We start from the raw sequence: 21,274 nt of genomic DNA on the forward strand, positions 1-21,274 counted from the left end.
GGTTAAAGAAATGCATTTTCATGTCAGATAACATGACATGATTTCCGTCAAACGAGATTTGAAGATGGAGCAGAAAGGTGGTGGGTTTTATATATAATCACATCGTCTTTTCCGAATGAATTTTTTCTTTTATTTTTCTTTTCCACGTAGTTACCTAGTTTTAAGTTGCTAATCATTTACCACGTTGGTGATAGGCTGAATTATACTAAACCCATATTCGGACCTCACTTACTGAGTGGTAGTTTACACAAAAAAAGAGAGTTTTACACATCGGCGCCGCCAATACATATATAAGCAAAAATCCGGAACGCCATGGCTCTACGAAATTACCTTTATGCGAAACACGATGCCCATCTTGATATAAGTGCTAGAATCAATAAAGTTCCAACACCATCCCAGCAAGATACTATGAATCAAATAGCATCTTCAAAATCAACTAGTACTGCTAGGCATATACCAAGAAGCGCTCACAATCACCACACTCAAGATCATGAGTTTCTTTCCCAGCAGGTGAATAAAGTCGCTCGAGATTTAAATGATTTCAAACTAGATGGAGATAAATGCACAAAACTGTGTGACTCGTGTACGTGTGAAAAGGAAAAGAGCGGAAATAACGCTGTAGATGGTGCATCAGCCGCTGAAAATAATGAAGGTCATGTTGAACCAAGTTTAAGGGTTGAAGTGGCCGACAATGAAATTGACTTTACTAATGTCATGTGACTGACTTTTTTTTTTTTTGGTTCAGCCGCTGGATGGCTGTTTCGATTGGAAGCTACTATTTTTTGGAAAACATTGGAAAAGTATTTAATTCGATAATATATACATACTGTTTCAACAAATCTCTAGCTTTTTGAAAAGGAAAAACTCCAATTCGTCACAGCTGCTGCTGGGTTTTGTTTACGTTTTTTCTGGCAATTACTAGCTCACGGATAAAAGCTTGCTTGAGGCTCTGGTATATTTTCGATGTCTCGGGATACTGTTGAGAATTCATCCGAAAGAATTTATCAGCAGTAGTGAGAATAAAAGTTTCCACATCGACTTGATTTTCTATGTGTTTATTGTCATTTGCGCTTTGTACGCCTTTGGACTCAGTCTGTTGCTGAGTGGCATGGTTTGACGCCGTATCCATTGTATTCAGCACTGTAGTGGTCAAATCAACTGTATCATCATTACCAATTATAGAATCAGCCGTGCCAGTGGGTGAAGATGCATTGGTATTTAAGTGATCAAGAGTGGTATCAGATTGTTGTTGAACTGGTTGCTTTTCCCTCAGTCTGTGATGCTTATTCAAACGTTCGATTGCTTCTGTATCACTATCTGGCACATTGCTCACCTCAACAGATGGATTGCTCAATGGATGCTTTAAAAATAGCGGGCGTATTCTATTACGTATACGAAAGTCTAGTAATGAAGGTGGGGTTTGACTCGGTAGTTTTGTTTCATCTGAATCTGAATCTGGTCGTAGGTGTGTACCAGAAGCTCTATTGGGCTCTAGAGTATTGGAAGTACTCACGCCTGTGTCTCTAACCATTCTCAAATCCTCAGCAAGGTCGTTAGTGTTTGGCGATGGTGATGCAGCCACTTCAGACAACTGTGTGTCGATGACCATACTCCTATTAAGCTGATATGCGGGTTCCTTCTCTGTTTCAACACCAAGCTCTTTACTATTCGTGACAGAGTCAAAGCTCAGATCGGACAACAGTCCCTCATTAGCCTCCTCACTTTCCCCCATTGTGCGAGGTTCTTGTATTAGCGACCCACAAGCAAGCAGAGATCCTCTTTTCAACCCATGTCTCTTTTTAAACTGATTCAACCACCCGTGGCTAAAACAGATTAATCGTTTTGGATCATCAACTCCGTATTGGTGAGCGTACACCGACCAATGTTGTCGTAAAATTGGCTGCGTTATTGGTTCATTCTTTTCCAATCTCGATTGAACTAGCATGTCCATGGCTCTGTTTATCTTTTCGTACTTGAACTTCACTTTCCGTCGACTATTCTTTGACAGCTTGAATTCGTCTTGAGCAAAGCTTTGACGTAGGTCGTTTTCTCGTTTGAGCCATTCACTGAGTGATGATTTTGATATTGATATTTCGTTTCTAAATTTGTTGACTGTTTTCAACTGTGAACTCCCAGATGAATGGAAATAGTCCAATACTTGTATCTTCTGTGCAAGCGTTGCTCGCTCTCGTTTCGAAGTCATTAGCGGTAATTAGTGGATTGGTTTATGTGGTACAGAATTTCTTATCGCAAGGAAAAAGTGCTCTGTCAAAGCACACTCTTTTTGCATTTACAAAAATAACCCCATTTGGCCCTTCAGATTTCTCTAGCTTAGCATATACGTGTTACACATAAGTTTATAAAACCGTAGAATTTCCATATATATATTCTAGTGAGATCCGGCACCTTTGCTGACTCTATCCAAGACTGACTCGTAAGCAACTTCTGAAAAGTCAGTACCTTGAACATCAGCAGCAACCCCATTCAAAGCTTTTCTCAAAGAGTCTTTTGAAGAAGCATAGACCATCTTCGATCTAACTGGTGCAGTGTCTGGGGACCAAGTGAAAAACACAATCTTGGATCTCTTACCTTCACCACCACCAATTTCGTACTCGAAATCATAGACAGCATATTTACATTCATTTTCTGGTAATTTTTCCAAGAATGCATCGTAATCTGAATCAGTGGAAGTTTCATCAACAACAATTTCGGTTTTAGCGTCATTTAAGGTATAAATGACAAACTTGTACTTTTTACCCAATTTCAAATCGTTGAATGCGGTCAATGATTCATCAGCAACTTGAACTCTAGTGTGTTTGTTAGTAATAAGGAATAAATGGATTGAGAGAGGAGCGGGGGTTGAGTTAAACATACCCTGATCTAGACTAGTTATGAAAAGTTAATATTGGAAACAAATTATTGAGTTTATCAATTGTCTAATAATGTGCTTGATCACAAAATGCGTGGACAGCAATTGACAATTGAGGTACATTTTGTTGGACATACCATTTTTGATAAGATTTATTGTGCTTTGTATAACTGAGTGTGTGTTTGGTAGTTAAAGTGGTGAAACTGTTACAATCAAAAGAATTTCGAAATTTGAAAGTTTCGACCAAGACGAGAAAAAGGTGATTGTTGTTGTTCTCTTACTTTTTCCTTTTTGCCATTGTTTTTTGTAACTTTTGTTGGCGACATGTACACTACCTTTTTTCAAGATCTTACGTGGTAGCGATATAGCGACAGCCTACACTCTACAATATTTGTGCCCTACGCAAAGAGAAAACCACTATTGAAATAATGGGGGGTTGAAAGACTTATAATTGATCGATAATTTGAATTCTTGTGTTGTGGTGTATTAAGTCGGTGTGAAGTTGTCCACTTCTATGGATTGATCATAAGCATCAAGTTTATTGCAAAATTTTTGCAACTAATTTTTGCAAAAATGATTACTCCAACTTATGAAGCAGTGAATGTTATTCAAAATTAATACTAATTTCAATTTAACAACTCACTACAACCCAAATCTTCTCCCTTTGCACCCCAACCAAACCAGGGAGCAAAACATGTTGTATTTAAGGGGACAATGCCCCGAAGAAGGAAGCCAATCTTGCACAATCTGTGGTAGAACATGGCTAGAGTAGGTGAAAAGAGCAACTAAAGGCTGCCTCTTTACCTTCTTGACCTTGCTTTCTTTCAAAAGTTCAGTGGAATGCTTTTACACATTTCACATCGTTCGAAGCCAGCGCTTACCTTGTGTCACATTCTGAGTCGCTACTTAGTGAGAGTTTGTCAAAAGTATCGTAATTGGAAAGATTATGGCCTATATTGGGCTTTACAACCCCAGTTTTTAGGACAGACAAATTTCCAAATCAACTTTGGCGCATCATCTCACAACCAAAAGTTGGCGCTTTATATCGGTTTGGCGTAGTTGTCAAACACGTAAAAGATCCACTGATGCGATGACCGAGTGGTTAAGGTGAAGGATGCAGGTTCCTTTGGGCATTGCCCGCGCAGGTTCGAACCCTGCTCGCGTCGTAATTTTTTTTCCTTCTTGAAACCTTAATGCTTTACGCAAGATGTGCTCCAGTCACTTAACGAGATCAGGCTGCTACATGCCGAAAAGCCACTTGTGCCAGGCCCTACATCAACAACGATGATGTCTCTTATGTCATCTTTCTCGCTTCTTTGAGTAATGTTTGTGGCATCAGGGAGAAAAAAAAAGAGACCAAAAAATAAAAACCTAACATTGAAATAAAAAAGAACGGTTGAATGACTCTCCATACTACTCAGTGACAATGGAAGACTTGTACGAGATACTAGAAGTGAGCTCTAGTGCCACGGATGTTGAAATAAAGAAAGCATTTAGAAAACTTGCATTGAAATATCATCCTGATAAAGCATCGGAAGAAGATCGAGAAGAGTCAGAGATTCATTTCAAGAAAATTTCATTTGCATACGAAGTCTTGATTGACGAGGAAAAACGTCATAATTATGATCTTTACGGTACCACTGATAGCAATGGTGGTCCTGGCCACTATGACTTCACAGGAAACCCATTTGAACAATTTTATGGAGGTGGCGATTACAATGGATACGGAGGCAACGATTTTTATGACTTTTTTAATGGGATGAATGGAGAACAATCGAGCCAACAGAATAGTAGGCGAACAGAAGATGCTATCTTGAATGTGGAAGTAACATTAGAGGAACTCTATATTGGCAAAGTGGTACGATCCACCTCCACAAGGAATATTATTTGTTTTCAATGCAAAGGTAAAGGAGTTAAATCAGCTAGTGCAGTGAGTAAGCCATGTGGAATCTGTCACGGAGAAGGATACACTCGAAAAATAAAACGAGTTGCTCCTGGATTTGTGGCTCAAGAATATGTTGATTGTTCAACGTGTAATGCAACGGGGAAAATATATCGTACAAAGGATAGATGCAAATTATGTAAAGGCTCAAGAGTTTGTGAGGAGACAAAAATTTTGGAATTTGATATACCAAAGGGCTCTCCTAATGAAGGGACCGTAGTTAAAAAAGGTGAAAGTGACGAGTATCCCGGTAAAATTGCAGGTGACATTATCCTAAAATATACTTGTAAAAAGCATGAAACGTTTGAAAGAAGAGGCGATGATCTATATATGCTGCTAAAGATACCATTGGCTGACGCACTTGCAGGTTTTTCGAAAGTAGTGGCGTCACATTTAGATGGACGCGGAGTCAAAGTGGTTACACCAAGGGGGAAAGTGATTAGACCTGGTGACTACATCAAAATCGAAGGTGAGGGAATGCCCAAATCCGGAAAAAAATCTTGGTTTTCAAGGAGTGATGGTAAAGGTGATTTATACATCAAGGTGGATATTGAATTCCCTAGTGATAACTGGTATCTTGAAAAGAACGACTTGATAACGATTAGAAATATTTTACCCACCAATCTAAAGGACAGAGCACATGAAGTATCAGTACCCGAACCGAACGTTGAGTTGTTTACTGATTTTTCAATTGTTACATCACTGGATTTACCTGACTATAGGGACCACAACTCCACCAATCAAGGAAATGGTGCGTATGAACAGGGACCTCAATGTACTCAACAGTAGTAACGTCATGGATGCCTGTGTCTTACCATCAAAATCATAACAATTTTATTAGACATTTACTTTAGCATTATCTGTATATAGCTATTAATCTAATAGGTTTCTCAAATCCTCGTCATTTAATCCAAACTCTTCATTCTCGATCCCATCAATAGTCATTTCTGCTCCAAGTTCTTCATCACCTGCGTCATTTTCGAAATCCAAATCCAAATCCAAATCCAAATCCAAGTCCTCATTAGGTGGAGTCAGCTTATGCTCATGACTAATGTTTGGAGTTGAAAAATATTGCAATTCATCGTCATTGAATGAAACAATGGAATCGCCATCTTTCTTGTTGTAATCTTGTGGCACAAACTCTATTTCATCCTTCCAGTGTTGTGCAACCATTGTATCTATTGAATGACGCCTAATAGATCGTTTAATAGGGTCCATGTTATTCCTTGTGATATCGTTATTTACTATATGTCTTGCGTTTATAGCTTCAGTTCTTTCCGAAAGCGTACTTTGAATATTGGATATTGGCGCGTGTTTCATATGTTCTGATTTGACCAAGGAATCAGTTTGAAATAGTTTCTGCTTTTTCGGTGAAAGCAATGTAGGACGGGATAATTCATCCAAACTGAGTCTTTTCCTGACATTTTTGGTGGATCTAGGCCCTGTACTTCTAACACTATCTTTTTGAGGTTTTCTCTCTGTTGTCTCACCGATTCGTGGTGCCGGTGCCGCAATTTGTACAGTTTTCCGTTCTTGTCTGTGCTCTTGATATACAGGTACAGACTGAAACCCTAAACTCGAATTGGACTTTATTAAACTTGGTGGTTTGGTAGACTTAAACGAGCTTAAATTAGGATTTATTGTCGACTTTGACCTATTCAACTCAAATGTATTTGTGTTTTGATTCTTGCCTCCTAATGGCACTCGTTTGAACCTCAGTGTTTGTCTGAAATTACCCCCTTTATTCGATATAGCGGCGTTTTCATTCTGCGATTCTTTATTGAACGGTTTGAGTGAGTTTTTGTTCTCAGAATTATCAAAAACTCGACTGGACATAGTAGCTTATGATGCAAATTTTAGGGTATAAAAATGTGCTTTGGGTAATTAAAGTAGTATAGTATTACTTGTGAACCAGCTCGCCAATTGATTTGCCGAATAGGAAAGAAATAGTTCGAATTGGGTGGACAAGAATTGCTTTCTGTATTCTTCTCTCCTTTCCTTTTGTTTACATTTTTCTTCATGAAAGCATCATTTTTTCTTTTGGTTCTCCCTTTTGTACATTTCTTACGTAATAAATTAGATAATCCATTTCTGTTCTACAAAGGGAGCGCGTGCATTGCGCAAGAAGCCCAAGCCTTTTACCAGTGCCATCATACAAACTTATAACCATTCATCGGTTGACTCAGATACATACCCACCCAGCTATCCAAGATGGCTTTCGACTCACAATTCATGGCCGTTGCCTCAAACTCAAACTATAGTGTATCTTTTTGGGTCTACTTTGTTGATTGGATCTTATCTTTGGTTTTGGGACTAGCCTTTATATTTTATTTTCATAAACTCCTAGGATTCATAGTCACATTAGTTTGCAAGCTTGTGCTATGGAACGTTTACCGCATCCGTGTCCATATCGATGCATTTAAATTGTCGCCACTAGGGGGTCGACTATTTTTGAAAAATCTAACAATAGTGACTGCCGATACAACGGTTTCGATATTAAGTGTCACCTTCACTTGGAGATATTGGATATCCTCACTCACTAGATTGTCAGGATTTTACTGGGATACAGACAGTGAGACTGGTGGTGTCTCTCAACGCCAGAATGACAAGCTGCCGTGCAGGTTTGTGATTGTAATTGAGGGGATGGAAATATTCACTTATAATAAGACGGCGGCCTATGACAACATAATGGATATCTTGAATGGGAAAAAATCGAACGACAAAGAGAATCAGGGGAAGGAACAGGGACAAAAGAGACGAGAGGGGGAAGATGAACAAGAAAAGGAATCAAGCTCCTCCTCAGCGCAGTATGATGTACATGGTCAAAGTGATGAAAAAGAACTGAATGCCACAGATTCTGAACCATCAGAAGACCACAATGCCCACACTAAACGTTCCTTACCCCTTCTATTACAAATATTACCCGTGGACTTTAGGATAAAAAAGGGGGCATTTGTTGTTGGAAACGTCACCACGCCGTCCATTTTGGTGGCATCTTTCAAATATGGAAAAGGGTTGTTGGATATTAGCAAAGCACCAAACCCTGTCGACCACTATAGAGTTTTGCATGACTTGCAATTTGATGACTTCCAAGTTTGGATTAGGCCCAATATTGGTTTCGACAAGTATAGGTATGGAAAAGAAGACCACGAAAAAATGCATTCTGACAGTGGTAGGTTGGATAATTTACGTGACATAAAGTCATACAAGCTTTGGTACAAGTTTTTGGTTGCAAGTAAATGGATTAGCCGAAAAGTACAGGAAAAAGTTTTGAGGAAACAACGACCTAATGAGTTTGACCCAACAGATCAGCTCGATTGGAAGGGTTTGAAAAGGTATGTTGGTGATTCGGAAGACCCGATAATAACTACTGTTCTCACCAGCGATGAGCAGTATGCAAAATACAGTTTGATTCTTGATTCAACGCTGACAAGGTTTGTATACTATTATGACGCACAAGGATTACAAACTACTAGCAAAAAATGTATGGAAATGGCAGCACCGGAACTGGGAATTGAAGTTGAAATATCATTTGGTACAATCCATTATGGCCCATGGGCAGATAGACAAAGAATACCACTCCAAAACATGCTATTTCCGTCACTTGCGAGAGACTCGAGTCCTACATCCGATTTTTTGAAGACAGGTTTTAAGAGGGATTATGAGGGATTTAAGGTAACCGTCATTGTGAAAGATGAGTTGGTGGTTCGAATACCTACTAGAGAAGCAAGTAAAGACAAGGAATTTTTAAAACAAAATCAAAATCATCAAGCGTTTCAAAAAACTACTAGATCATTTGGTTGGCTTGAACTTAAGGTAGCAGAAGGCTCAAATGTGGGACTGTTTACTTCTTTCGTATCGAATCCTGAAAAGGGGTTCCCCAATAAGTTAAAGGTGAACCTAAGCAGCCCCGAAATTAGATCATCAGTGAATCATGATGTTTTGTATTCGGCAGACTCGCATGAAATCAACGCCGACATAGCTCTCCCCTTGAAATGGAATGGTCAGTGTAATTGGTCTTTTGACCAAGTCAGTTTGAATCCGAGATTGTTTTTGCTAAGAGAACACCTTTTCTTGTTGTCAGATCTTTTCACTGATTTTGCTTCTGGTGATCCACAACCATATGAGAATTTTCGCCAATTTTTGTACAGGATAAATTGGAAATTGATCAATTTTGAACTATACTTGAACGTGAACGATTGTAATATCATTAACAATCCGTTGGATTTCAATAGTAACAAGTATTTATCATTTCAGGGTGAAGAACTCAACATTGACATTGCCGTTCCTTTGAACGGTGCCAGCACCAAAAAAACAACAATCTCATACTCTTTGGAGACCCCGCACTTTGATTTGATTCTCGATACTCCTCCCTGGCATACCGTCAATGCATTTTTGAAAGGCTCGAATGTTGTTGGAAAAAGTGGTCCGTTTCTGGTTCAAGGTGACTACACTTTTTATAGCGCGGTTGAGGTCAATACGTCAAACTGCATAGAAATCAACTGCATTGGGGATGACATATGCTTGAAATTTTATGGGTTTGTCATTCGTTACTTGTTTGCAGTTAAAGACAACTATTTTGGAGAACATGTTCATTTCAAAACGTTCGAGGAGTACAACTACGGTAGCATGAGTTCTGAGTCTATGAAAGATACCCAATCTCAAAGCAGTTCCGTACGAGAAGAGAAAGACTTATGGAAATTGCTCAAGACTGAAAACGATGTGGATGTACTTGTCAGATTCCAAGTTCGGAATGGGCTCATGCTTTTGCCTCGTAACTTGTATACCTGTGCAAGTCACATAGGTTTGCATTTTAATATGTTGGATATGGATATGCGCTTCTGCAATTATTACATGGATATGCAAGTCGATTTTGGTCCAATTTCTGGAGTTATGAATGATGAATCAGAGGAGTCCGAAGATATCATGAATGTGATGCAATATGTTGACAAATATATGAAGCACCGAGTTGATATGCAAGTGGACGGATTTACAGTTCATTCACATCGTATGTTCAGTGCCCCTCCTGAAGAAGTAACTTTTTGGTGCAAGTGGGATTTTAGTTTTGGAGATTGGATCATTGATAGCAGTCCTATGTTCTTGCAGTACGTTATCTCAGGTCTAACGAACTTTGGCGTTGGGTTCAAAGATCAAGCTAACGCATTGGAAGAACTATTCCCGCCGGCTTTTGACGCAGCAAACTTTTCCATTCGCTTTTCGAAATTCATTTTGAGATTGAGGCCGGATGCATTGTCTATGGTAGAAGTAGTGTTGGACGATATTTTGTTGTCCATGAACGATGTGCCTAACATGAGATACTCCAGCAAGTTGGTGGTTTCTATACCGGATATCGGTGCAAAGGTGGTTGAAGTGGATGCCAACAACAACGAAAGTTTATTAGCTATTGTCAAAACGTCTTTGGTCTTTACCAATATTTGTCAGAAAGCGGATATGGTTGGCTTGAGAGAAACTAGAGAGTTTCACGTCAGGGATGGGGATGCACCTTTCCATAGAGCCCCATTTCTTTTATTTGAAGATTTCAGAGATTCGTTTTACAAGAGAAACAAGGGCTGCTTATTGACAACGATGTCTCTTCCCAAGGTGCACGTTCCCTTAACGGAAGCAACATCAGATAGGTGGATGCCAAAAGACCTGCTGTCGTCATTCATGTCTGACACTACTTCTTTCACGTCGTCAAGCAAAATGTCGGATATCGAGTTGCCAACAGTGAGCTATTGTGATGAAGACTTTTGCCCGACTTACCCAGTGGATCCCGATACTGAGTACGACAACTTTATTGTCGAGATTGGTGATGTAGAATCGTTTCTCAGTTCTGCGTCCTTACCTGCTGTTTACAAAGCCATTCGAGAGTTTGAAGATGTTAATTTGGAATCGATAATGGACCAAATAGGATCCACAACCATCAAGGTTCTTCAAAGTCTTATGCGTTCTTCCAAAGAAGTTAAAAATTTACGAGTGGTCAATCATAATCTTGCTTTACAAATTGGCCGGCACTCTCTTGAAAATGACAATGCATTGCATGCTCCCCATCGTGACAAAAACAGTGTAACCATGAGGACGGCGAATTTATCTTTGGCCATATCGAGCAAGACGGAATTTACGACAAAGACCGGCCAAATCGATTTAGAGGAGAGCATAACCTTGGCCTACCATTTGGGCTTTTTGTCCTTGAGCTGTCAACAGAAGGATATACACAAAGCAGCCTTGGTTTTGAATGTGCAAGATATCGAAGGGTGGTTGAGCAAAAGTAAGGACAATGTTGAGGGATCGGCTCAGTATGATCACTTGGATGGCGATTTTGATATCGCACAGGCTCATTGGTTGGCAGATGAACTTCTGCAGATGAGTGAGAGCTTCAAATATGAATTAAAAGTGTTTGAAAACTTGCAAAGTAAGCAAGAAACACATGCCAATCTAGTTCATGCCTTGACAATTGCCTCCTCCGAATATGCCATTGATCATGACCCGGATGTTCTTACGCGTCCAGCGTACTTTTTGAGATTGAAATCAGAACATGTGAGGTTCTTTGATGGTTGGAAAGTAGTGGCGCGACTTCAGCATATTCTTCGTACTTTACCAAAGTCATGGATCGACGAAATGTCATCCAAATTCAAAGCGCACGCTTACGAGCTTCCTAAGAATGCTTTTGAGCAGGTCCTAGACATCTTCTCAGGATGGAGAGCATGGGAGGCCAATCAACAACAAAGACTTTACATGTTTAAGCGAATCTTTGGCAAAGAGGTTGTACCAGTTGCAAAGAAGAGCTCCAAGTTTAACATTACGGGAATCTTGACATCACTAAGAAGTAGTAATCGCAAAGACCCTACTTTTGTCAGTCTTGATGAGCTTGATCTTAGTTTCAAGAGTTTGTTCAACGATTCAAGAGGAGAGCTTTCCGAGGTTGCTGAGATTATTGTCAAATTGGAGAATTATGAAAGTAAAGTTACAAAAGACATATTCGATCTTGTAAAAATGGTTAGCACGAAGAGGCATCGTGAGTCCACTGCGAACGAAAATGCCACGTCTATCGTAACACAACAGCCCGCTTCTGGAGAAACAAGTTCAATAAATCGCACCCTTACGAAATCAATAAATGTTATCATTGATGTGAAAGCATTTGAACAAACGTTATCCTTGCTTACCACGTCAGTGGGTATTAGATTGGATAGTTTTTTCACTCATATTGATTTCAGCAACATTTCGAAAGGACTGATTTATGCTATTGGTGCCAATGAAGCGGAGATAAGGAGCACTGTCAATTCACGCAACGTGTTGACGCAGAAGCTCTTGGGTATGCAATTTTTATTTGCGCAATCTGACACGGCTCTACATATGGATGTTGAAGTTGAGTCTTTACAGACATTCCTTTACGACAAAAGCGACGACGTTGTGAATACGTTGCGTACCGTTTTGGAAAATGATTATTTGTACGTGATGGATTTAGTGGAATTACTTCCAGAAGATGCAGATGGGGAATCCTCCCTGCCAAAACCGACTAAAGTCGTCTCAACGTCGGTGAAGATGACCGAGGTAATCTGGAATGTTGGGGTGCTTCACCCCCTTCACTTCTCAGGGGCCATATTGAACACCTCCCTCACAGCATCTGTTGTGGATGAAGTTCTATCAACCAGGTTAAAAGTGGAAAAAGTTCGAAGCAACTTGGCTTTGAATGGCAACATATTTGAATTGCATTCCGCGGACTTGATGGCTTCAGTCTCGTTTGCAAAACAAGAAGAGGTTTCAACCCTAAACTCCAATGTTTATGTGGGATATTTCAAGGCAGTTGTACCAGATATAAACCGAGCCATAAGATTGGCAACCAAGGATAAGGTATTGATCGAGGAAAAAGTCAAGAATATCTCAAACTTAATTGACATGGTTAAACCTGCAAAGAAGGTGAGGCAAAACAAACCAAAAAAAATACCCTGTCTTTTCAAAATGAAGTTTCGGAATGACTATCTTGAAATATCTGCCATTGTTCAAAAGGCCAGTGTTGGCTTAGCATTGGAAGGATCGACAATCAATTTGAGTAATGTTTCCCCCACTCAAGTTTCAGAAGGTAACTTCACAAACGGCATGGTTCAATTATACGGTGATATTGCTCTACCAGCCATTAGACTTACATTGTTGGAAAAAGGTATACCAATAAGTCTATCAAACATCTTAGCACTCGGAATATCAGTGAGACTATTCAACGATATGGACATCCCCAATAACCGGCAGAATTTGCAAGTTGAGTCGCAGTATTTTAGAGTGTGTTTGTCTGAGCCAGTTGTGGCTTCTTCACTTATGGTGCTTGACGAGGTCATGAAACATTTTTCAAATTTAAAAGAAAAACTGCAATCTACACCCGATGCAACCGAATCTGCTGATCCTCAAAGGAACTTATTAGAGCTGTGGATATACACCAAGTTTCTGTCCTTCCAATTTTTATTTTATGACTTTTGTGTAGGTTGGCTATTCAATGACGAGTCTAAGGAGAATCCAGGAATCATCGTTGGTGCTGAAAAGTTCTTTGCGGCAACGGAAGAAAGTTTAGGAAAATTCACTTTGATGGGTTCCTATGTTTCAATTGCTAATGGCAACCAGTCGTCTAATTTCTACAGTACGGAATCAGAACAAGCTCGTTTGAACAGAGCTTTCCTTCCAATGTTGCAATTGATTTTCATGATTGAAAAACATTCGAAAACATCAAAACATTTGAGGATCACTTTACGTGGTGATGAAGTTGATGTTAAATTCTTGTCCACATCAGTTGGGGGTACTATCCAAAAATCGGCCAAGCAAGCTTCTAGAATTCAGAAATTCTTAGATGGGAGGGAAAGGACACTCCCGGTGGAAGAAAAGAAGGACATCACCGAAAACACAACAAAGCAGCCCACCGTCAACACCTCCTTTCAATCAATTGAGTTCAGCTCCACATTTGCTGGATCAAATGTGTCAATCTATAGAGTGGAGGACGATGAACAAGCAAACACACCATCGTTGTATTTGCATGCCCCTGCTTTTAGATCTTCTTTCAAATTTACAAAAATCACGGATTCCAAAAACAAACTTATGGGAGAATTGGTGATATCACAATCCGAAAACGTTTTGTTTCCAAAATGTGTTCCAGTTTTCTTGGATTTGGCCACTAGCACTAAAGACTTGATGCGTAGTCCAAAAACAGACAAGGAAAAAACTGAGGATGATAATTCAAATAATACAAAGTTTATTGAAAGTTTACTTCAAGAAATGGATATTCATTTTGGACTTCGAATTGAAAAACAATTTCTAACACTTAGTTGTGAGCCTACAGCGAAAGTTGCTGCAATTGTTGGACTTGATGGTATTCAGTTGCAATTGAATACAGACAAAGGAACGAACCCAAGCTTTACAACATCATTGTTGTTGGACTGGATGTCAGCTTCGTTGCAGCATATATACTCGAGAGAAATCAGTGCCTCAATGAAGGTTGAGAAAATACTTTTGCTGAGTAACTTTGAAATTGGAGCAAAAAACCAAAACATTACGTCTGGATGTATGTCTGAAGTGGATGGATTTGTAAATGTCAAACAATACCAAGACGTGGATTTATTCAAGGATATTTGGTTTCCAAAAGAGTTGTTTGCGATTTATGCAACAGAAGATGAGGATGAAAGTGGCCATGAAAAGGAGGACCAATTTGCTTCAGAGTTGGCTCAAGAGAAAAACATCTCATCTAAATTCAAAGAAGTATCGACCACATACGCTTTCCCCTGGATTGTTCTTTTCGTTGCAAATGTTATCAATCTCGAAGTTGATTTCGGTCAGTCTTTAGGTGTGTCAACCTTGACAATCGAAAATTTTTGGGCAGTGTCCAAAAAGAGTCTCGATTGGTCCCAGGATTTGAAAGCAGGAATCAACTCCATCAATTTATCATCAAAGGGGCGATTAGGTGGGTTCTTGACCGTAAACGATATCAATTTGCACACCGCTATTAGCTGGAAACTCAAGGATGGAGACACTTTGGATGTACCATTGATTTTGTTATCGGGAGGTGTCAACAAGCTAGCCGCAAAAGTGTCATTTGATTACAACGTTGTAGCAATTGCTAACGTCGAATGCTTTTCGATGGATATATACAACCGAAAGGGGGCAGTTGCAATGGCCAAGGATCACTTGTTTGTTACTACAAAATTCAATGTTGCAGAGCTATACATGACTTCATTGACCGCTTCGAATTTTGTTGATATTAGCAACACAATATCACGTATGATTCAGGATAATCGAAGGTCATATAAGGAAACCTTGAGAGACTCAAGCAGGGATAATTCCGTCAATAACAAAACTATGTCCAGATCGTTTTCAAGTGATGCAATTCTAAAGACTATCAAAAAATTGCAGACCAAAATTCATCTCTCAGCTGGAAAGATCTTGGTACATATTTACCCATCATCCATCGATAATACTAAAGTGTTGGTGATAAATTTGGACGAGTCTCGAATAAAATTTCAACAAAATGAGTATGGACATGGAGTGGCAAATGAAATGGATGTGAAGTTTAATGACTTGAAGGTTTCGTTATCCACAGTTCCCCCGGTAGATGAAGCGTTTGCAGAAAAGTGTACCGTGGATGAGTTTGTTGAAGTTGCACACAAGGCCAAAGGTGGTAACATTTTTGTCTTTCCTTCCTTTAGGATATCCATGCGAACATTTCAAAAGAATGGCACTAATGTGATTGAGTATTACTATCAATCGACTTTCAGCGGAACTGTTGACATTAGATGGAATTTGGGATCCGTCAACTTTATCCGCGAGATGTATTTGATTCATTCAAATGCGTTAGCTTCGAGAATGGAGTATCGACATAGAATGAGGACTCTTGATGATATCGAAAACTCGAAATCTGTTTTGAAGCAGCAATTGAATGCCGAGGATCCAACCAAGGATATTGATGATGCAATTCAAGAACGACTTGAAAAAGCAGAAACCATGTCCAAATTTAAATACGTACCGTTGGCCCCACCTATTATAGAAGCTCCACAACTCAAAGAATTAGGAAATGCAACACCTCCATTGGAATGGTTTGGTTTGCATCGTGACAAGTTTCCAAACTTTACGCATGAGTTGGTTATTGTAAATTTGCAAAAGTTGGTTCACGAGATTGAAGTACGTTATTCAAAGACCCTTGGTAGGGCATAAATGAGGTTGTATGTCCAGGAAGTATGAGGTATCGCTACATATTTTTCAAAATTGCACGGTAGTTATATATTCTCAATACTACTACTATATACAAGTGTATTTTGTTGCGCCTCTAGTGGGTCAAGTACCACCTTCCCTTAGCCTTTCTTCTACTAAGAACTTTCTGTCCACCTTTGGTCCTTAATCGGGCTAGGAAACCAAACTTTCTTTTCCTTTTCAATGTGGATGGTTGATACGTATTACCCCTGGATTTAAATCTCTTCTGCATAAGTCCCGAGATAGATTGCATTGGTGTTAAACTGGAACTTATAGCGGAAATATTCGAGACCCCAGTAAATGCAAAGTTGATTGGAAATTTGTTAAATGTATTTGCTTGAGATTTGAATAAGCTAGTTAGCTGCGGTTTTAGGATATGTTGGAACATTGCGTTAGGGTGTGGGTTACTGGTGATAGTTTGGGTAAATATTTCGGATAGAATTTTTTCTAGTTTTTTTTTTTTTTTTTTTTTTTTTTTTTTTTTTTCAAGTTGAATCAGCTCCAGTTTAAACTCATCATCAGGTGGAAAGGGTTTACAATATTACTGCCAAATTCACGACCGTACCCTCTCGGATAGATCAGACTTACAAACTGAAAGATGTCATTAAATCAAAGAAGTAGAAGGGCAGTTCCCTCAACTTTAAATACTCCCACAGCTGTCAACGTGAATGCCGTGTCAAGCGTAACTCAAGAACAAGCTGAACAATTTCTCACACAATTCATAGATGCTAGTGAACATAATAGAAACCCTTTGAATTTAAACGACCAGGACCAGAAAACAGGATTCTCCAGTAACAGTGAGACAGTAGCCGTAGCGTCCCAGTTGAAGAGGATACAGAGAAACTTGAGAGGGTTGCCACCATTGTCAACACTGGAAACTCCAGAAGCGTCAAATAACAACGATGAAGCCAATCGATAAGAAAAACTTCGTGAATTTCGCTGTAGTGGATGGGAAGTGTCACCTTGTGATGAGGGAGGTGGTAGCGTATGTAATGGAAAGGGTAGTGTAAAACGCATAAATATGATTTCCAAACTTTTCTTTTTGTTTACATTTTGTAGATCAATCGAAAACACGTCTTTAGTGATCATTCCCTTTACCAAAGAGTTGTAGGCATTAACTAAAACGATGAAGAGAAAGAGAAATACTGTTCTGGACGAGGAAAAGGAGAGTACATTTATAAACAATAGTGATTACGACGACAAGGAAAGTAACAGCGTTGAGGGTATACCTAATCATAAAGATACCCCTGATGGAGGAGCCTCTAAGAACAATGATTCAGCAAACATGGACATTCAATTGGAGGATTCTCCAAGTGAGTCTGAATTGGAACCGAAAACAAGAGAGCGGAAGAATGAGCCGGTAGATCAGGTTGAAGTCATCACCGATGTGGCCGACACGACAAACAATGACGACGGCTCTAATTTTGGGGAAGTTCTTCACAACTTATCAGAACCAGAAATCAAGGTATCAACTCCTAAAAGGACAGAGCAAACAATTAGGCCCCAATCAAAAGAGTCTACGAACGAAAATGTACCTAGATTGGTAATAAATAAGCTTATTCTCACTAATTTCAAATCTTACGCTGGTGAGCAAGTCATCGGGCCTTTCCATTCATCATTTTCATCAGTTGTGGGTCCCAATGGAAGCGGCAAATCAAATGTTATAGATGCAATGCTTTTCGTGTTTGGATTCAAGGCAAACAAAATGAGACAAGGTAAGATTTCTGAATTGATTCACAATTCTGGTAATGAAAGACCGGATTTTTGTCAAGTAGACATACACTTTCATATGATTGTTGATGATCCCAAATCACCTCAGTTGTCTGTGGTAGTTCCCAATTCGGAGTTGATCATCTCGCGGAAGGCTTTTCTCAATAACCAGTCTGTCTACTACATCAATGGCAAGAAAAGTAACTACACTGATGTTACAGCTTTGCTTAGAGGTAGGGGTATTGACTTGGACCACAAGAGATTTTTGATTCTTCAGGGTGAAGTAGAATCCATTGCACAAATGAAAGCCAAAGCCGAAAAGGAAGGTGAGGATGGATTATTAGAGTACTTGGAAGATATTATTGGCACCACAAAGTACAAACTGTTGATTGAAGATAGTTTGGCTCGTATAGAAGAGTTGAATACCGTGTGTCAAGAAAAATCAGATAGGTTCCTGCTAGTCGAGAAGGATAAAGAACTATTAGACGAAAAGAAAGTCGAAGCATTGAAGTTTCTAGAGCTAGAAAGGAAACTAAACAATTTCAAAAGCTTGAAATTTCAGTGTAACATCAGCGACCTACAGAGCAAGATTGGAACATACCAAGAGGAAGCTAATGAGTTACAGAAACAATTGGACGAGAAGAAGGAAGCGAATGAGGCAATTCTAAAACACATTGACACCGAAACTTCGAAACAGCTGGAGGTTAAAAAGGAATTGAAAAAGATTTTGAATGATATCGAGGGACTAAATAGACAAAAACGAGACTTGACCAAGCAAAATGTGTCATTGGAAGAGAAATCAAAAAATTTTGAGAGTAAAGTAAAGAAACTACAAAAAACCATCAATGCACTGACACATTCACTACAGAATGCGAATCACGGTTTGTCGAGCTATTCCAACACATCTGAGCAATACAAGATCGATATAAAAAGACTTGACTCCACTTTGAAAGATGAGGAGGAAAAGTTGATTCGAATCCGAGAAAAGATGGCAGAGAAGACATCCGGCTTCACCAAACGTATAGAAGATTTGCAAAACAAATTGGAGCCTTGGACGTCAAAGTTAAAGAGTAATGAAAATGAGATTGAGCTAATCTATTCCAACATTAATCTTCTTGAAGGTCAAATGAACAGTACAAGGAAACAATTCGAAGAGAACAAGGAGAGGTTAAGCTCTATCAAACATGAAGGTAAGCAGAAAGAAGACGAATGCCGGGAAAAGGAAGATAAACTTGAAACAATTGAAGAGCAAATCTCATTAGGTGAAGAGCAAACACAATTGATGAAAACAAAATTGGAAAAGATGAAAAATCACATTACACGCGCTAAGAATAAATACCATGACGCCGCACAAGCTTTTCAAAGCAAACAAAATCAAAGCAGTGTTTTGGCGGCTTTGACTAAGTTGGGAAAATCTGGTAGAATTGAAGGATTTTACGGAAAGTTGGGTGATCTTGGGACCATTGATGAAAAGTATGATATAGCGGTTTCTACAGCCGCTCCTGGGTTAGACTCTATGGTGGTGGAAACAGTTGAGACAGCACAAGCTTGCATTGATTACTTGCGGAAGAACAAACTTGGATACGCCAATTTTATTTGTTTGAATAAATTACGGAATTACGATTTGTCCCCAATTACGGTCCCCGGCGATCCATCCAAAATCAAACGGCTTTTTGATTTGATTGATCCGATTAACCCCAAGTTTGCACCCGCGTTCTTCAGTAAAATGTTCAATACACTTGTAGCACCAGACTTGAATGAGGCAAAGAAAGTAGCATATGGAGCAAGAAGATGGAAATGTGTGACATTAGATGGGAAAGTGATAGATATAGCAGGGACTATGTCCGGTGGTGGAAATCAAATAATGAGAAATGCCATGCGTTTAAAGTCAGCAAATGCACCGGATGCAACTGGTCTTGATGAGGAAAGCTTGGAACGTGCAAGAGCTGACATTGAGGAGATGGAAGCAGAGCTTGAAAGAGAGCAGACAAAGTACAACGAAGCGATAAATGCATTGAACAAAGTTCGAAGTTTGGAGCCTGAGACGAGGCTCTCTTTAGAGAAGCTCAGGTTGGACATTGCTGGATTAGCTTCGGAAATGAAGGAGGTGTCTCAGACCTGTAAAAGTTTGGTAGCCGAACAGAGACAAATGGAAGCAAACAATCCTTATGAGCAACAGATTTTGGAAAAACAATCTGAACTAGAGAAGCTCGAAGCTGTTAAAGCAAAATTGAAAGCAGAAATGGCGGGCTACGAACACGAGATAGCCACTTATGAGCAAAAGATAATGGAAGCTGGTGGGGTTGACTTGAAAGTTCAAAATTCCAAAGTGGAATCAATCAAGCAACAGATTGCAATAATAAATGACAAAACCAGTGGTGATCGAATTGCATTAAAGAAGTTGGAGAGTGACATCAAACGACATACAAAGATTGTCGAAGATTCAAAAAGCGCCATGGAAAAGTTGGAAGCTGACCATGAAGAAGTCAAGCAAGCACAACAAGAACTACAAAAGAAGGTGAAAGAATTGGAAGAGAAGCTACATTCACTTGATCAACAGAAACAAGATAAAGAAGAGGAGCTCGAAGTTATACGGGTTGAAATAGAGGAGAAACAAGAGGAGCTTTCTGGATTCAAACTGTTTGAAGTTGAAATTTTAAACAAGTTGGAAAAAGTCAGCCACACATTGAAAAAGATGACGCATGCGATTGAGCACAATGAGCAAAGCTTGAATGCTTTAGTGGTACGGGATGTTATGCCCTACATCTATTGGCTCGAAGAAGAAGAACAAAAGAAATACGATTCATCAATCATTGAACGTTTGAGTGAATCTGAACTAGAAGATGTCGACTTGGATGCGGTCAACTCTGAAATTGAAGAGTTGGAAAAGTACATGTCCACTGTGCAGATAGATATTGAAATGCTCAAGGAATATGGAACCAAGATTGCAGAGTATACTGACAGAAAAGCTGACTTGAATCAAGCCGTTGAGGAGCGAGATGAAAAGAGAGATTATTGCGAGGATTTGAAAAAGAAACGATTGGACGAGTTTATGGATGGGTTCAGCGCCATATCAATGGCTTTAAAAGACATGTACCGAATGATAACCATGGGTGGGAATGCTGAACTAGAATTGGTTGACAGCTTGGACCCATTTTCAGAAGGGATCTTGTTTAGTGTCATGCCACCAAAAAAATCGTGGAAAAACATTTCCAATTTATCTGGAGGTGAAAAGACATTGAGTTCATTGGCTTTAGTTTTTGCGCTTCATCTGTACAAACCTACTCCATTGTATGTCATGGATGAGATTGATGCTGCCTTGGATTTTCGAAATGTTTCAATTGTTGCGAATTACATTAAAGAGCGGACAAAGAATGCCCAATTTGTGGTGATTTCATTGAGGAATAATATGTTTGAATTGGCACAAAAGTTGATTGGGATTTACAAAGTCAATAACATGACTAGGAGTACACCAATTTTGAATATCGAGTTCAACAGTATAGAGTAGATGAATAGAATGAAATAAAAAAAAA

At 39.3% G+C, this 21,274-nt stretch overlaps 9 protein-coding genes and 1 non-coding gene across 10 annotated transcripts; 6 read left to right on the top strand and 4 right to left on the bottom strand. All coding sequences in view use genetic code 12, as the record gives it.

Moving 5' to 3' along the window:
- Positions 1–312: 312 nt before the first annotated feature.
- CPAR2_304110 (uncharacterized protein) lies at positions 313–720 on the top strand (the record flags this gene model as incomplete). Its single annotated transcript, XM_036807796.1, has 1 exon — positions 313–720. One exon carries the CDS (start codon positions 313–315, stop codon positions 718–720), a length of 408 nt encoding a protein of 135 aa, XP_036664597.1.
- Positions 721–874: 154 nt separating this feature from the next.
- CPAR2_304120 (uncharacterized protein) lies at positions 875–2,203 on the bottom strand (the record flags this gene model as incomplete). The annotated part of the gene is made up of 1 exon (XM_036807797.1): positions 875–2,203. The coding sequence occupies one exon, from the start codon at positions 2,201–2,203 to the stop codon at positions 875–877; it is 1,329 nt and encodes a 442-aa protein (XP_036664598.1).
- A 186-nt stretch (positions 2,204–2,389) lies between these two features.
- COF1 (cofilin) lies at positions 2,390–3,009 on the bottom strand (the record flags this gene model as incomplete). The annotated part of the gene is made up of 3 exons (XM_036807798.1): positions 2,390–2,807; positions 2,875–2,885; positions 3,007–3,009. 3 exons carry the CDS (start codon positions 3,007–3,009, stop codon positions 2,390–2,392), a joined length of 432 nt encoding a protein of 143 aa, XP_036664599.1.
- A 944-nt stretch (positions 3,010–3,953) lies between these two features.
- CPAR2_t_cp_Ser(CAG)_61 lies at positions 3,954–4,035 on the top strand. The gene has a single exon. It is a non-coding gene; the product is annotated as a tRNA-Ser (tRNA).
- Positions 4,036–4,295: 260 nt separating this feature from the next.
- CPAR2_304140 (uncharacterized protein) lies at positions 4,296–5,600 on the top strand (the record flags this gene model as incomplete). Its single annotated transcript, XM_036807799.1, has 1 exon — positions 4,296–5,600. The coding sequence occupies one exon, from the start codon at positions 4,296–4,298 to the stop codon at positions 5,598–5,600; it is 1,305 nt and encodes a 434-aa protein (XP_036664600.1).
- An 84-nt stretch (positions 5,601–5,684) lies between these two features.
- CPAR2_304150 (uncharacterized protein) lies at positions 5,685–6,647 on the bottom strand (the record flags this gene model as incomplete). Its single annotated transcript, XM_036807800.1, has 1 exon — positions 5,685–6,647. One exon carries the CDS (start codon positions 6,645–6,647, stop codon positions 5,685–5,687), a length of 963 nt encoding a protein of 320 aa, XP_036664601.1.
- Positions 6,648–7,022: 375 nt separating this feature from the next.
- Positions 7,023–15,995, top strand: CPAR2_304160 (uncharacterized protein; the record flags this gene model as incomplete). Its single annotated transcript, XM_036807802.1, has 1 exon — positions 7,023–15,995. The coding sequence occupies one exon, from the start codon at positions 7,023–7,025 to the stop codon at positions 15,993–15,995; it is 8,973 nt and encodes a 2,990-aa protein (XP_036664602.1).
- A 112-nt stretch (positions 15,996–16,107) lies between these two features.
- CPAR2_304170 (mitochondrial 54S ribosomal protein bL34m) lies at positions 16,108–16,419 on the bottom strand (the record flags this gene model as incomplete). The annotated part of the gene is made up of 1 exon (XM_036807803.1): positions 16,108–16,419. One exon carries the CDS (start codon positions 16,417–16,419, stop codon positions 16,108–16,110), a length of 312 nt encoding a protein of 103 aa, XP_036664603.1.
- Positions 16,420–16,629: 210 nt separating this feature from the next.
- Positions 16,630–16,950, top strand: CPAR2_304180 (uncharacterized protein; the record flags this gene model as incomplete). Its single annotated transcript, XM_036807804.1, has 1 exon — positions 16,630–16,950. One exon carries the CDS (start codon positions 16,630–16,632, stop codon positions 16,948–16,950), a length of 321 nt encoding a protein of 106 aa, XP_036664604.1.
- A 207-nt stretch (positions 16,951–17,157) lies between these two features.
- Positions 17,158–21,249, top strand: SMC4 (condensin subunit; the record flags this gene model as incomplete). The annotated part of the gene is made up of 1 exon (XM_036807805.1): positions 17,158–21,249. The coding sequence occupies one exon, from the start codon at positions 17,158–17,160 to the stop codon at positions 21,247–21,249; it is 4,092 nt and encodes a 1,363-aa protein (XP_036664605.1).
- Positions 21,250–21,274: the final 25 nt, after the last annotated feature.

The sequence above is a fragment of the Candida parapsilosis genome, contig 005806 (assembly GCF_000182765.1).
Source record: "Candida parapsilosis strain CDC317 annotated contig 005806".
Taxonomy (NCBI): domain Eukaryota; kingdom Fungi; phylum Ascomycota; class Pichiomycetes; order Serinales; family Debaryomycetaceae; genus Lodderomyces; species Lodderomyces parapsilosis.